This window comes from Cariama cristata, unplaced genomic scaffold (genome assembly GCF_000690535.1).
Source record: "Cariama cristata isolate BGI_N322 unplaced genomic scaffold, ASM69053v1 scaffold8260, whole genome shotgun sequence".
Taxonomy (NCBI): domain Eukaryota; kingdom Metazoa; phylum Chordata; class Aves; order Cariamiformes; family Cariamidae; genus Cariama; species Cariama cristata.
Window position 1 is genome coordinate 34779 of NW_009595204.1, and position 17332 is coordinate 52110.

Sequence of the window (17332 nt, forward strand, 5' to 3'; positions counted from 1 at the left end):
ATCAGATGCTGCGGCTTTATGGCAATTAGTGCAAGCTCTGCTTAGAATGGATGCTTCATAGCTTACTTAATAACCCACATGAAAAATTTGACTAAGTTTTCATGTTTTAAGTCTCATTTTTAAATCAGTTTATCCTGTTAGAAAAACAACTTTGCTATATGCAACTGTTTTAAAAAACAAGCAAACAAACCAACCACAAACATGAACTTTTAATCCAGGAAACGCTTCTAGTGTTACTCAGGCAAGAAAAGCCAGTCTGTTCTTAAGCTTTATATAAAGCAACCTATACAGAAGCAGCAGGTTGATCAGGGGAGTACCTAATAACAGCTGTTGGCATTCAGGATGGTGTTCAGGAAACATTTGCCAGTAAGTAAGTATAGCCAGAAAGAAAATCTAACATGTTTAATTATATGCAGACATCAATGAAGTATTTGCAATCTTAGTAGCAAAATACACATTTCATTGTTATATGTGGGAGGGCATGTAACATTTTCAATCTGGATGCATCTATGTTCTGCATGGTTTCTTATGAATCATTTTGCAAAAATAGCAGGAAGGGATTGCAACATTTATATTGAAGAAAAAAGTGCTTTTAAGCAAACATAATTATTTCATTGGTAATAGGAAGAGTTTACTGTAAGTTTAGACATTCAGCTTAAAGAGGATACTGTTCGAGAAGTCTCACTACTAAGGGAAGAAGGATTGTGGGTTCTTAAGCCCTGCAGAGGCTTATTACAACCAAGAAACCAGCAAATAACAGAAAAACACTGCTACATCCTTGAAATTAGACTTTTCCACACAATCATGAAGGAAGCTAAAGAAATATGCTTATTTCTGACAAACCAAGAGTATATATAAGAAAATAAAATATTTCTGAACCTACAAAAGACAGCAAAGCTGGTGGAAAACTTCTTGGGCATCCAGTCTATGTATAGGGGCAGGTGTCTGGGAAGAGGAATTGCTAAATGAGTTCATTTCATAGCGGACAGCTATTTGTTGATGCTACATCTTCACATTCAGGCAAGAGAAAAAGTAACAGTTCAGTAAACCATGAAAGAGAGAAAAACTGGAGGAGAGCTCAGGTAAAAAAACAGTTCCAAAATATACTACTTCTATATATGAATGACATCCAACTAAATATAATTCAATCAAGAACTCAGGGAAATGTGTAGGAATGCAAAGATCCATGCTGGCATAGCCCAGAGCAGCCCTGAAGTCTAGGATTCAAAGAAACCTAAGAAAGGTCACCAAGCTGATCCCTGCATCGTAGCGAGCTCGTTTTAACTTCCTGCAGCCACCCCTAGAGATGAGGGCTGAGACTGCTTCTGAATGATCCCAAGAGCAAAACCTACATGTCACTTCCTTTCAGAGCAAACAGTTTATTTCCCCTTAGATTTTTAAAGTCACTCCACTGCTTCGTGCTTTATCTTTAAGCAAGTGCTGAGGATAACTGTGCCCACCCTCTTCAAACATCCCCTAGGTAGAATGATAAGCTGAATGCTTATTACTGGGGGCCTTTACCATTTACAATTATTGTTTTTTCATACCCATTTCATTTCGACTAAAAGAGCTTAAAGCACTTGAGAACTATAAAAAGAGTCACTAACTATGCAATTAAAAATAAATTTGTATTCTTAATAGCATACCACCCACTGCTGGAGAACATCTCTTCCTTCCATACCTAGACTACAAGCCCATATCTTACTCATGAAAGATCTTAAATATCTGTTTAACCACAGTATCAAAACACTGCAATTAAGGTAAGAAACAGATCATCGTGAGTTTAACATAAACTTTTTTCTACTTGAGAAAAGCAGGAACACACAAAAAATCTGCAACCAAGCTTTACTTCTCCACAAGCTAGCGATTTGCTATTCACTTAGTGAAACAATACTGTGATTACCCCTGAACGGAAATACACAGATACAGCAAAGAGGAGATATTTTACTTTTATCTGTTTTTTTCTGTGAACTTCACACATATATTCACTGACAAACTATAACTAAAGCTAGGCTGTATGATCTTCATCTAACCGACCAAAAAAACTTCAGCTGAAAGAGCATAAGGTTATCTTCTAAATGTGCATTATTTTCTAAAAGATTAATAAAGTAGATTACTAATAAAGTAAAAAAGCAGTTCTGTGTTAATTTATACTTCCTGAAGATGTAGTCAAATATTGGCCACTAGCAGTTTCAGAGGAAAATGGGACAGTATCATCCATAAAGAAAGAGAAATAAAGGGGGAATATGATGGAACAACTTAATTACTAATATCAGATTTTAATGGTCACTCTTTCTGGCTCTGCCTCATGCATCAAAAATGGCAAGTGACCTTTGCATGAGCCTAAGATCCTGAAAAAAGGGAAACATGAGGTCCAAAACAGGAAGAAAAAAAAAATGCAGTAAGGGAGGAAGATAAGAGGATCAAGAACAAACCACAACAATTGGAGAGAGGGTTCTTCTGCACTTTCAATCCCAGTATAATTTTAAAACCTGTTTTTAAGACTAGCAAGACCTATGCTACACTGCAACAGAGAGGCATCACTCGCATTTCTTCCACAACTCCTCACCTTCATAACCACAATTCTGCATTATTTCTACAAAAATCACAAGTTTTATCTGCAAAGATCCTATCGTAATGTCATAAGTAATAATTACTAAAGATATTTAAATTAAACCCACTGAATTAGACAGCACTGACTAGTGACAATGATGCAAAACATATACATCTCACCCCACCCTGCCCCAGACATAGCTAGAACAATTCTTACACGAGGCAACATATATGTTGTGGATATATTTGTGGATTTTATTTTTCAAAAGCAATGCTTATGATGCTTTATTTTTCCATTTTATATTCTTCTCCCCTCACTATTAGTGCCTTCTTTTGTCTTAGTATGTCACAGAAGTGGGGAATTGAGTCAGTTAATTATACCAGCACTTTTCTTATTCTTTAGTCCTTTTCTTCGCACCCAAGCTGATTAAATCCCAACTCAAAATGTGAAGTACTGCAATCTAGAAGACCCGCCAACTCATCCTACTGCTGATACATCCCACAGGGAAAAAATGTTCATGCAGTTCTCCAGTACTATAACCATGGGATAATATTCAGCAGAAAACACTTCTATTTCTGCATATATATGATCCAGTTTACAAGTCCGAGTTGGCAACCTGTCAAATTACCTATTGCAATTACCTGTCAAACACTTCTCCTCTCAGGGTACTTGCAGGCTATAATCTTGAAACATACAATCATTATTACTACTACTACTATTATTCATGGGTTTGCCACATATTCTAGGCAGCTGCTGCACTGCACTCTTCTTGGCAGTCTTAAGTTCATGTCACCTCCATGACTTTATTCTGAAATTAAGTTATGCTAGCTCAGAAAATAAAATATATACATACAGTTAAGGGAATTGCAGAAATATGTTTATTACTTCTTTCAGCAACAAATCAGCAATATTTCAGCATTTCTAGTTACCAGAGAGCTCAAGCAAGGGCAGACTTCTTTCACTGTATTTTCTTGTTCAGCAGAATGCCTTAGTTGCTCATGTATATTTAGTCACCCTAATGTTTTTTTTCCACCAAGGCAAGGAAATTTCCTTGATACAGAAGCAGGTTACATGACTTCAAGAACAAAAACCAGATCTCCTGATTCTCCGGTAACATGCTAACCCAAAAAGGTCCTTTGTGAATTCATACAACAGTAGCATTGCTCAAAAGCAGGCTGGCTGGTGCTACAGAAGTGGAGTCAACTGGAGCAACCTGCGAAGAACAAGAGCTTGCCATGACAGTGTTCGTTCTCCAGGAAGCTTTCAAGCTGCTTCTCGTGGAGCTTCTTCACTGCTTTTTTTTCATTTGTTTTCCTCTGCAGTCCAACTGAATTTACATGAAGGCAATCTACATGCGTGTGTTTGTGTATCTTGCACTGTTTTTACCAGTATTTTGCTGATAGAATGTAAGTAAGGTTAGGAACACAATTTTAAAAGCAGCAGTGAAATTGCCTGGTAAATGCATCTTTCATGAGCAATCCCACACATGTTCCACATCTAGTTTTAAGGGGGTAACAGCTATATTTTATGTACGGCTTAAAAACAGATGTCTGATAGAACTGCTGTCACCATTATTTTGAATTCATGCAAAATGTTCTAAACTATGTAACTCCAGTTCTCTATTTGTAACAAAACTAATGAATTACGTGATTACTAAAAGAGGGTTCAGACTTTCATGCATTGCCAAACCTTTGGCATAAGATCTCACAAGCCATTGGTTGGAATTAAGCCAAGCCATCCTTTAAATCCCTTTGCTTCTCAAATTGATTAAAATTGTAACTGAGTCCTTTAATACCAGTATATGTCAAATGGATGGTCTGTGGGTCTTGCTACTTAGAAACAATAAAAAAAAATAATTAACTTGAGAATGCTCAGATCATAATTCCCAGTCCCTTCAGCCTCAGCACTGCACCATCAAAAATAAGTTGTTCTGGCTTCAAGGAGCCCACTCTGAGCCTGTTCAAGCCCACTAGCTCTAGGGAATTTATGCCATGGCCTCTAGAAAGGCTCATTTGGTTTGAATTCTGCCCAATTCAGCTATTGCAAGAGAGCCACAACACTGTGGTTCACAGAAGTCATCACTGAAGGTTCTCACAAAAGTTCTCAACAACGATGACAAAGTCTCAAGCTTTGCCAACATATGAAGAAGGCAAAAGTTTCATAGCTTTCATAGTACCTTCATTTATTATTATTCTTCATTACTTTTCTCAGACCAAGACAATGGTTCATAACTTCCCAACGGGTACAAGCATAAGATAGGTTGAGTTAATTTAGCCCTCTACTACTTAGAAAATGCATGGAAAAATATATCTAATACAGCTTATAGTAGGATTAAACAATGACAGCTTTGAAACAATACACTTGATCGATATAATATAGGCTATGACAAAATGCTGTCTTCTATAGAGCATGACGATCAGAAAACTGAAGGATATTGGGAAACTCTGCTCAGAGTGTGATTTACAGGTATGTCTGGGTAATTACTGGAATAACAAAATATAAATTGGCAGATACACAGCTCCATTCAAACCCCTCCCCTCCAATCCCCCTTCACAAAAACAAGAAACAAAAAACTCTTAAATACCCTCAAAGATACAGAAGCGAGCAAGCACGTAACATTCTCCTCTGGCAACAGGCAAAGAATTAAGAGCATGACACAGGCAGAGGTTTCCTGAGGTGCTTTACTACATCTTAGATTTTGAGAGGTCTAGCAGGACTTTGGATACAAAACTTGTGGGCCTCGGGGACACTGATAATTACAAAAGTTTGGAACGGAAGAGGAAATAGCTTTTTCCTGTCTTCCTGTCTGACTACTTAGAATGCAATAGCAAGCTCCTCTTAAGCTACACAACAACCCAGTGCTTGCATGGGTCATCCTTGGCTGCTGCCATACAAAATGAATTTTTAAAATCACACAGCCATTGCTAAAAACCTATACTGTATTTCTAAGTGGACGTCCCAAATATATGCTTTCCCTGACTTTCTTCCTACTGAGCTGCTCCAAAAGATTCCCCCGTCATGGTTGTTTCTCCTCCTTCCAACTGCCACAGTCCCAGGGACTCTATCCTCAACTCTCCCCTTTTCTGCAACCTCTTTCCTATTGCTCAGCAGCCTCCTAAAATCATGCTGCTTTAATTATCATCTCTGTGCGGATGAGTCACAGAGCTCTCATCCCTTCTGTTCACATTCGCAGTTCAGAATCTCCTTCTGGATATTTGCCACCAGCCCTAACACAGTATGCTGAAAAGCTGAAATCACTTTTCTTCCCAAATCCTCCCTGCTCCCCCCTTCTTTCCACTCCACCACCTTATGTCCCACAAGCTCACAACCTGGGTGCCATTTGCAACTCCTCTTCACTTCCCACACAAATCCTGTCGATTTTCTTCCCACCACCATTCAGAAATATTTTCTTTCTTTCCCACTTATGCTACGATTATTCAATGCCTGCAGCTTCTTGCCACTGGGTCTATGGCATCCTCACTCTATTATTATTCCCTGTCCCTCCATGCTGAAGCCAGAGCTCATCTGTATCTGCAGCAACCCACTCGGTTCTCCCCCATCAGAAACATACATAAGAACCAACAGAGATGGGAGAGAACGGAATGGTGAGCACACACCATTGAAGATACTAAGGGCAGAGGAAAAAAATCTCTATTGTGAAAAATATAACGCAAGCTATTTAATAAGTGCTACCTAAAAGGACATTTCCTATGCAACCTACACAAACGCTTCAAAACGTCTAGAGCCTGTCCCTGAATATTTAATGAACCTGCAGTTCTGTAAGTTCATAACCCTTAGGTACAAACTAATAGCAATTACCCAGCTTACCAAGTAGAAAGAATTGCCTTAATTTTATTTAAGCTATCTGCATGGAGTGGCACCTATCACCATAGTAACAGAATACTTCATGTAAAAATTTAGCACAACTTACATAAATCACCCACAGATCAAGCAACTACTGGGAAAAATTGCTCACTGGATTAAGAGAGATGCAACACGTACACTAAGCTCTTTTCTTCTATCTTTCTGAAGTCATTTTCCATTGCCAATTATCTCCACTCTCTTTTCTGTAAAAGATATCATCTTGCTTTCCTTTGGGATCTTGTCGCAGATTAGTTCTTAATTTGCATATAGAGAGTAACACTTCTTCCTGCTATGCCGTTTCCAAAATGAGCTGGTATACCATTAGGTCAGAAACCATAGCAAGTATTTTAGCACTGACTAAAGTCACATTGATACTTGCTCACATATTCTGCTAGAATCTAAGTGCTTATGTCTAAATTGTATTTCAGCTCTTAGGGTGATTTCTCTACACAGCAACATTCTCAGCAGGTAAAAATAAAATCCACTGAAACTATCAGCAGATGAGAGGGTGGAAATGAGGCAAAAATCTTCCATCGAAAGGAGAAAAAACAAAGTCAAAACATTCTTTTTTCCACACCTCTAATTCAGAAAAATAAGCGTCATGCATTCAAAACTAAATATTTTATTACTGATATGCAAAATAAGTTTGTAGCATGTCATGTTGTGCAGTTCCGAAGTTTCCAATGTCACTTCCAAGACCACTTAGAGGTAAATAACTTCTTAATTTTTCACTTCTGCTTTTCCTCTAGTACTGTCATGAATAATAGCTCTGGTTTATAAAATACAATTGCAGCAAAATATTTCATGTTTCATATAGTGCCTACGTGGTTATTCTGTCAACAGAGGAAATAAAATTATTTGAACTTGAGGAAAACTGATGCTGTTTACGTAGATGGCATTTCAGGCTCAGCTATGACTTGAATGTTTCATATTGGATCATCTGAAATTCTTGATGTATTTTTAATGGATTTAAGCAAACGCACATGTACCTCACATTAGATTCCTGAAATAAAGATTGACCCTACATTTTTTCATGCTCAAGGCTTCTGCTAGCCTCTTAGAAAAACACACTTCCTGTAATGCTATGCACTATACTGAAGTGAAACCTTGCTTTGCTGCACCTGGTTACAGACACTGTGCTGTCTCTGGAAAGGGAAATCAGTTTCCAAAGTAAAAGAAACGCACAGTCTCAGTCTTCACTTCTGCTGATATGACCAATGTAATCTTAATCCATCATCATTAATGATTAAATTTAGCATTTATAAAGAATTACACAGGAAGCATGGCATATCATCTGTCTGCCTCTATTCACATGGAAACTGTGGTGCCACTCCACACGCACTGACACAGTGCCCAAAACAATCAGTCTAAGAAAAAAAGGTTTTATTTAAAGGAAACATACGAGATACTAAAACACATTTTTCCCCTCTGTCTACACTTTATCCCAGTTTCCACCAACTTTCTTCTACTTTCTGCTAGTGTTTCTATGAGTGCATGAATTAACAACAGTCCCTGGCTCTTTCACTGTCAACTTGACCCACTCAGGCTCCTTTTCTTGGAAAAATTTAACAGCTGTACTAATTTATCAGCATATGTCCCATCAAAAAGACGATTCTCTTTTCCACAAATTATTCTGCTTTGTGTTTCATTTTTCCCCCCCATGTTGAGAGGCTGTCAATCATTAATCTGGAAGAAAACCAACCAAACAAAAAACCAAACAAGCCAACACCAACCTATTTTTGCTTTCTGTCACTAAGCTACTATGTACTCAGCAGTCTTTTGGGGTTGTTTTTTGTTTTGTTTTGTTTTTCCTTTTTTTCTTTTTTTCTTCCACTCACAAGGAAAAGAAACTCCTTTCTCCAACAATGGAAAAGAAGACACAGCTAACAAATCCACAGGACTTTACAGGGTGGGTTTTTATTAAAACATGCAGTGGCTTCATAAGCTACTTTGAAAACATCACATCACAGACCACACAAGTTTAGGAAAAAAAAAAATAAACCTCTTGACAGCATATATCTCAATGACAACTAATGAGGCATCAAATTATTTCTAGCAGTGGTTCATATCCCTATATTGATGTTTTAACCATTGAGCTATTCCGTGCCTAATCCCATTTCAAAAAGGACTTCAAAACTTAAAATCAAAAGACAACAATATATCTACAAATAAGCCATTTCAAGGGAAAAAAAAGTATAATAAAGTACCAGAAATAAACTACCAGAACCAGAAAAAGCCATAAGTGTTAAGCACCTTAGGTACTTTTTACATTACATTAAATTACATCTGAAATTTTCCATAAAAGTCTGCTACAGAGAAATAAGCTACTCTACTATGAAAAAAACATTGCTGAAGAGCATAAATTGAAACTACTTTGATATAGCTTCTTGTAAACAAAAAACAGTTTCATATTTCCAACAATCCTTTAAATTCTATTTTACCTTATACATTGACTTCTGAGTGTGAAGAAGACAACTGCACAGGATAATACATATCGTGAAATGCCACTCCTGAGCACTGCTTTGAACCTTATGCAACAGAAAACCCTGTTTGAAGAATACAAGGTGAGTTTAAATTTCTGCCAGTGTCGCCTGCAGTGAGTTATAACGCTCTCTTGGATTCCGTGTACTACAGGCAGATATTGCCTGCACATTGTTTTCAAGGGGGGCTTTTTTGTTCTAACTTTTCACCATATCTACTTAGCTACTCACTTGCACACTGACTTCCTACACGTACACTTACCAGAAATGGGGTATTTTGTATAAACAGCGTGCTATGCATATATATTTTTTAAATTCCAAGAATGTGGCCTCCTCACCATGAAGTATTTTTATTAAAAAAAAAAGCACGGAGGGAGGCGATTATTACCACAGTAGGCTAACAAAGATTTTCCTGCAAGCATTTGAAAAGTTGGGGTGGAAGGAATAATGTTGAAAATTTAAATTGAAAACTTTAAAATTTAATACGTAACTCTCTCCATCAAGCACGTGTTGCTTTGAAAATCCCAACAATCTGGAAGCATAAAGCAGCTTTAACGAGGAACCAATCAAACATTCACACCACTAAACTATTAGAGCCAGTTTATTAGCTAAAGATACCTGAGGTAATTAGCTACTTGGTATGACCTAAAATTCAAAAGTTTACAGACTCACTAAATATAGCTTAAAAGTCCTTAATAACTAGGACTTAAAAACAAAAGTGAGGAATTGTGATAGAAATTATTATATGAGAGATACTTTGTAACAATAGTACTAAGGATATTAATTATTCTTCTCTATTCATATATTTAATATTGTCCTTAACAAATGAATAGAGCCATTTTATATTATTGCACTTGGATTCTGAGTTGGGACAGGTGGCTAAGAAAGTAAATTCCCTTTTTATCCTTTAAACTGGAAAACAAGACGGTACTTAGTTTCTCAGTGAGACATCTGAGACATTCGTCACCTAAGTTACAGTCAATTGATTATAGAAAAATGCGATGTTATACAAAAATAGTGCATTACTCAAGAAATAATTTGCGATGTTTTTCAACATCTTTAATCTGAAAAATAGCAATGATAGAAGCCCAACAAAGATTACCCCTCTAGCATGCGAAGCAAGTCCGTCGGGGCATGGAGTATATGGACACTTGTTTTTTCGAATCTCAAACACCTTTAAATGGGGAATAAGCTCCAAATCACTCAGCTTAGGCAGTGCCCAGGGCACTGCTCTATATTTGGGTTTTTAGCTCAAAATCCCAGGTGCCTGTATGTCCATAAAGAATATTTGTGGATGATTTGTCTTGGTCTTTCCTAGCTATCTTCCATCCTGGCCACTACCTCCCAAAGTACGTCACTCAGGTTCTTACCCCGTGTTATCCAAAAATCTGAGTTTACCTCCAAATGTTGCTGTGAGACAGATGATATCAGAAGTACATTCTGTGACAACAGTGCAAGCCAGATATCAGCCAAGTGACTGTTCATCGCCACGCCTGTTACACAGAATTGCTTCCACTGCATAGTCTCCCTTCAAAAAGGTGTTTAGGCAGAGAAGTAATTGCAGTGAGGCTTTATAAAAGAGTATTTACAGGCCTACAGCTATGCTTCTGCTGGAGCATCTTGCTAAGTAAATCCCACATGACTTTAAAGCTGTGAGATAAATATCAGTGATTTTAAAACTAAATAAACACATCGAATCATTGTGAAAGCTGATTAAGGAAAGTAAAAAACATGTAACGAGTGCTACTACTGATCCCTACTAAACAGCAATAAGAACTACAGTGTTCAGCAGTAAAGTTTTCTTCAAATGTCTAATAACTTACAAAGTCAATATAAAATTAGATTCCCAAAATTTGATATTCCCAAGATTTCCAGGGTTTTAATTCCAAAGAAGAAAGTTTCTTTAGTGAAACCTTAATGGGTTCCTGAGGAATATGAGCATCGAGAATGATAATAAAAGTGACCTACAGATTGCCTAAGAAAGCAATAAATCTTATCATTGTAGCTACTGCTACCTTTCTAAAACAAAACAAGCACACTTAAAAGGACCAGTTCCTGGCACCATCTGAAGCTGAACACCTCAACTAACTAAACCAATAGGCAAGACGTTCATGAACGCCATAAAGCCAAGGAGTCACTCATGTTCTTCCTTATGTGCATTTGTGAGAGGAATAATTCTGCTGACACAAACCTAAATTCATGAATGAACCAAAAGAGAAAAAAGCACAATCCAAAACAATCTCCACCCCCCGCCCCCTCAACCTGTACACCCATATATATCCCTTTAACACCTATCTTGCACCATCAAGAAAGAACAGGTCTTTTTCACTTACTGCAGTGTAAGCAAAGAGTACAGATAATGCTCAGCCTCTGATTTCTGTGGGGAGGTAGGTAAGTGTAGGAGAGAAAGGCAGAGAGTGCAAGGGAACGGTAGCAAAAATCATGATAGTCTCATGGATTTGTTTGTCATTTAAATCCTCTTTTTTCCCTCCAGTGCTCTGCTGCAAGGGAAGAGTTGATTATAAAAATGAAACAAGAATGCAAGCCCTGAATTAAATAAGCCATCAGCAAGGAGGATGGTATTAAAAGTGAAAACCTGCAGGAAGTGCCTATGAAACAATATCCTAAAGTCCCAAGGGGAGGAAAAAAAAAAATCCCTAAGCCAAAATAAAACAGCTGCATAGAAGCAGATGATTCGTGCGAATGCAAAGCAGGTTACAATAATAACTTGCAGTGCTCCAAGGGACCTGCTTCCACTGGCAAATATCTACTGCACGCTGGCCCGTTAGTTGGGTTCTGGGCAATGTGCCATGCACATAGAAAATGAAATGGTTAAAAGAAAGTATGTGCCATTCTGCATTTTATTCCAAAGTCTATCTCTAAGTAGGCATAACAACTCCAACTTTTCTAATTATTTAAAGGTTAAAGCACAGACACTCAATAGATTTTCTTGGACTTCATACTTGTAAGAGAACGCCATAACTCGTGTCTTTTTTTTCTTCATTATCCATTTAGCACTGATAAACAAGGCGGAGGAGGAACCCAACAACACTTAATTCTATGAAGAAACAGTGACATCACAATTAGCTTCAAAACATGCAAAAATAATTAAAGTAAGCCAGCTTAATTTCAGCTTTTTTTCCCTCCATCTTGAGTAAAGAATCATTTCTGGTTAATAAATCTGAACATTGACTGTAACTTAAACAACACAAAAAAAACCCCCAGTTTTCAGTCCTGCCGGTGCTCAGCTACTGAGATGAATACTAGTGTTATATTTTTAAATTGTATGAATGTCTTAAACAAAAAAGTAAAAGGTATAAGAAAATGTACAGACTATGTATTTTTTAAAGAAAACACTAAACTTTATAAAAATCTGTTATTAGCTACTGTTACAAGAACAATTGTAGCATCACCTTCTGTAGGTCTTTCACAAACAAAAAGATATTTTTTCATTAAATTATAAATTATTGTAAGTTAGTGAAGTAATATAAAGTACTTTGCATACAAAAGAAAACAGATTCCGAGACAGAAAAAACATCTGATAAGGGGATACTGAAAGATTCAATTTACAGCCTTAAGAAAGCGCAATGAGGATTTTCAGTGTGTTCACTGATCATATAAAAGAAAAGCTCAGCGAAGTCATTTTGAAATGCTACGTTGGAATGCATTTGTTTTAAGTAGAGATCAAACCACATGTGTTTGGGACTACTAATGGAATTTTTCATTATCATTCTTCTGACTACAGCCCAATTCAATTTCAGAGCATGCTTAAATTTAGGCACATAAATGCTCCTTTTGACTTCAAAGTATGGATTCATTTACTGAACTGCTTCCTGATTGAGGAATCATGTCAGTTTTGGCGAAGATGAGATGTCCCTGCTCACCGCAGGGGGTTGGACTAGATGACCTCTAAAGGTCCCTTCCAGCCCAAATGATTCTATGATTCTATGAAGATAAAACTGCTGTTCTCCAAAGGTATTAGATAGTAACATTTGCTCTCATTCACACTGAAAAATATACATAGAGAAATATTTACCTACACCATAGCAAATCAGCAGTATCATGGATAGGGATGAATTTGTAAGAAAATGAACTGATATTGAGCTAATTCCTGGGATATACTGCGGTGGTTGATATTTTACCCTCTTTCTCACTAATAGTGGACACATGAAAACAGATCAGGTGGCTCTTCCCCTCAATTGAAAAACTAGACAGTGATGCACAGCTGCTTCTGTGGAAAATGATCAGTTTGGTCAAGTGGAAGGGGTGTCCTCTGTGCCTCCTTTTCCCAGAGTACTGACCCCTTCTCACAGCTCAACAAGGGCACGACAAGCCACAGGACAACAGGTAAAAAACACACATTGCGCAAAAGGCAGCCAAGAAAACGAAGGCTTAGGCTCTTCTTCCACAGCCGCCACCACCAGCATCTCTGTCCCAGTTTGAGGCAGGGCGATGGGGAGAAGCGCAGTGGGGAGCATGGGGCGGCTGAGCGACAGGACTGGCAGGGTACCCCTTGGCTGGCAGGCCTGGGAAGCAAACAGACACCCTCGCTGTGTGGCCTGGGGGCTGAGGGAACAGCCCACTCTCCATTTCCACATCAAAAATCCCACACAAAAATGAGGGAAAATTATTATTAATAATACAGGAAAATAAGACAGTTTCATTTCCCAATCTTGAACACATGCAACTAGCAATGCTGCTCTTCTCCAACTCAGATGGGAGGCAAACCCAACTAATCATCAGTGTTGCACAAATTTATCAAAGAGTCAGAGAAAAATGTCTTTCTTTTGTAAAAGGGAGGGTATCATCATACAAAGTCATGCCAAGAGGCCACAGGAGAAGCTTTGCTCAGTTTGGGGCAATGCTTCTGAAAACCAGAAAAAGTCTCCTCAGTGCTCCTACCTACCCCACTCTCTCCCTTTATCTTCACTCCACCTTCTCAAGTGCAAATACTCCCTTGAACTTCTGCTTAGCAGCAGTGGTCCCTTCCCTCTGCTGTTGCTGAGCCGCCAGGAGAGGCGACCCTCTCCAGGCCCTCCTCCCTCCACATGATGGGCACTGCTGCGCCGCAAGGCCAACGGATGGGGTAAGGTGGCACCAAGGCCCTTCGCGGCCATCAGGAGCAGACCGCTTTCAGAAATGCAGGCACCAGGGTAAACGATGATGCTCAACCAAATAGAACTACTTTAACTTGCTAGGTTATTTCTACAGAATTTGATATCAACATTAGTTTGAACCTGCAGCAAAAGAGGCTTTTCAGTTTCAGCAGAACAACAGGAAAAAAGACAGGGACAGACCTAAACCACACACAGAGAAGCAAAAGGAGGGTGAGGAAGGTTCTCTATATTGCACTCCCAAATGAAGCCCGTTAAGCCAGTGCTTCTCAGTACCTACTTCTGGATTTCTTGAAGGTAGGATGTACAAAAATATATTTAAAATATTCTAGCCTCATGGGAACACGTGTCATCTTAACAGATGTCCAGACGATACGAATTGCATGAAAGAGTAGATGACTAAAATCCAATATATACAAACCTTTTGAACCCGACAATTAAAAATTAAAGACAAAACACAAGAAATTAAATATGCAAATTACCAAGTAGATTTCACAAATTTATAGTGATGATATTAGACTAGAGAACCCAAGATTAATCTTAACTACTGAAATACGCAGAGGCGTATACACAGCAAAACCCAAACTAGTAGTATAAAACCAGGAAGCAGAATTTTTATAAAACATTTACTAAGTACTAGTATTCCCTTATTTTTGTTAGGCAATGATATATACAGTGTAACACAAAATTGTGTGGAGAAGGCAATGGCCATTTACAATTCAGGAAAAAATAAATTGCTAAGCGGATGGTCTCGTACCTGTTGTACTATCGTTGTTAGTTCCAGACAGAGCTGTATGACATTATTTCTTGTTACTGAGTAATCTGTGACAGCAGCAAAAGGTGATCTAAAAAAAAAGAAGAAAACAAATGCTGAATAGCACTAGCATATATACACTTGCTTCACAGGTGCACAACGTACTTAATACACATTGTTTCCAGAGATATTAAAATGACACAGAATATCCAAAATGTACTGCTAAAATTGTAAAATACAGCATACATATCCATGGAAAATTCTCACCTCTCCATGGTTTTGCAGTTTTTAAGTTCCTCTTTAAGAAATTCCATTTATAAAAGCATTATTTCTCACAGCCTTCCACTTCACTTCTGGACTGCCTTTATTCCCCCAGAAAAACCCACCTTGCCTTCTGCATTTGTTTGGGAATACCCTCAGAAAGGCAATCAGAGGCACCGCTTCCACCTGTGATATGAATGGTGTCCAGATGTGAATCAGACCAGAAAAGCATTTGGCTGATTCACTGGGATTCGTGGGGCCTGATCTAATATCTGGTAAAAGTACCGGAGGGACTCAGAAGAAGTAAAATCTTTATCCAAAGGGGAGGATAGCATTTAGAGCCAGAGATGCATCAACACTCGGAAGCAGCTGCAAAGGCTAAACTGGCAACATAACATCCCCCCACACTGTGCTACAATCGGAAACGCTCAGTGAAATGAAAAGTGTAATCCAGCATTTAGAGACATCACCTACATGTATCCTACACCTTAAAACTTCAGAATGTTCAAAATGCTTGCCTACCTAGAAAGCTTGCTTGCTTTCTAGAGGCGCTGCTAAAATGGTTAGTGAGGCTCGCAGTCATCTGATTTCTGTACTACAAGTCTGTGTTAGACTATAAATTTGGCCTATTTTCTATATTCAAGAAGTAGTCAAACACTAGACAGGACTGGTATTCTCTCCAAGAGGTGTCAAGATTTTGACTTCATCAGTGTGGCAAGTAAGGTTTTTATGGGCGTTATTACCATCACAAAGATGACACTTCTCCCTAATATACCTGCTTCAAACATTATTTTTTTTTAAAAAAAAAAAAAAAAAAGGTGGCAAAGAACCACAAGGATTGTAATGTCTGAATAAACTAACAATAGACCATGCAATGTGCCAAGATCTCTAAACAATACTTTAAGTGCAGTTGCCTTCAAATTTAGATAGGTGACTAGTCCCTTCCCCAACTGCCTTCTCTCATCACTTCTTAGAGCATACACATTCATATATACCTTTAAGAGTTTTACAGTGCTGGTTGGTATTATGCCTTCCTCATTTAAGCCTAGAGACAAGTTTCCAGTACAAAGAGCTCTGCTATAAGCATGTCCAAGTGATAACTACAAATATAGCTCTACTGGTTCTTAATAGGTTTCCAAATTTCTTTTCTATATGTAGAATTACTGAAATTTTAGTGCAGGCAGATTTGGAACTGTCCATTAATAAATCCATGTGAACAGCCTTATCTCCACCTCGTTCTTCTAATGCCCTGTTTCTTCTACAGGGCCCCTAATCCAGCCCTGATGGTTCATAAAATAGGATGAACTTTGCAGTGCAGACTAAAGTCTAGCAGTTTTATTTTGATGCAATATATCATGCAACAACATAGACCCTCTGCCCGTGTTTTCCAGGGAGAAAAGCAGTACACTCATTTTAAAATAAAGGTACAGAAATTGGAAGCTAGGCAGAGTTTAAGAAACATAAAAGCAACAAGACAGCAAGGACTTAGTAGACAGCAAGTGGGTAAGTTCCAAAAGGTGCCTTACAAAAGCTCTTTGACATAGATGTACAATCACAACTCGAAGTCCAAGTTTTATGCAGTATATGGCAACTGTACAGTAGGTACACACTACAGCAGGTCTACCCATAGACACATGCACAGATTATTACTGAAGTTCAGGAGACATTTGAGCTTATTAAAGGATAAAAGGTAACTGAACTGCTTGGTTATGAACCATAACTGTGTTTTTAAAAGTATATTAGCCAAGATGTTCAAAACCACTGATTTTTTCCTTTCAAAACTGTAACTGTCGACGTTCTGAAGTCTACCTGAAACCTTGACTTAAAAAGGTCATGTTCATTTATGAATTCACTTTTATTGAAGATGAATGGAATCAAGCCAGCAAACGGTATTATTTTACTTTAAGTATAGATGTTAATACAATTTGATCTTCAAATTACACAACTGGAATCTATTTGACATTTCAAAGCCTCCAGCATTTCTCTAAATAAAATCGCATGGTAGGCTTTGGCTTCTAATACTGCATCATCCTCCCTTGTATTTTTACAATTTAGTTTGGTTTCACGGTTCATGAGGAAAATAATGACATTTTTACCATTATTGCTCTTAGTGAAGATCATTAGAAGTGCCCCAAATAAATTTTGTTGACATTAAAGAGCAGGCAAAGGGACTGAGACATTACTCGTTTTTGTTATAGTGCAATTTCTACAGTCAAGATTTACTGGAAACAGCATGTGAAGCAGGCAGCAAGGGTGCCAGCAGGAGGGAGAAGACTACTAAAAATCAATAACTAATATGTAATAT

The 17332-nt window shown here is 38.0% G+C and overlaps 1 protein-coding gene across 1 annotated transcript in view; it reads right to left on the reverse strand.

The window, feature by feature from the left end:
- The window catches only part of LOC104162406 (connector enhancer of kinase suppressor of ras 2-like), a gene marked incomplete at its 3' end in the record, with an annotated part of 80016 nt that overhangs the window by 24058 nt on the left and 38626 nt on the right, over window positions 1-17332 (reverse strand). Inside the window, exon 4 of the mRNA XM_009701125.1 lies at window positions 14770-14857. Coding sequence (XP_009699427.1) covers window positions 14770-14857 — 88 coding nt within the window. The remainder of the gene's footprint in view (window positions 1-14769; window positions 14858-17332) is intronic.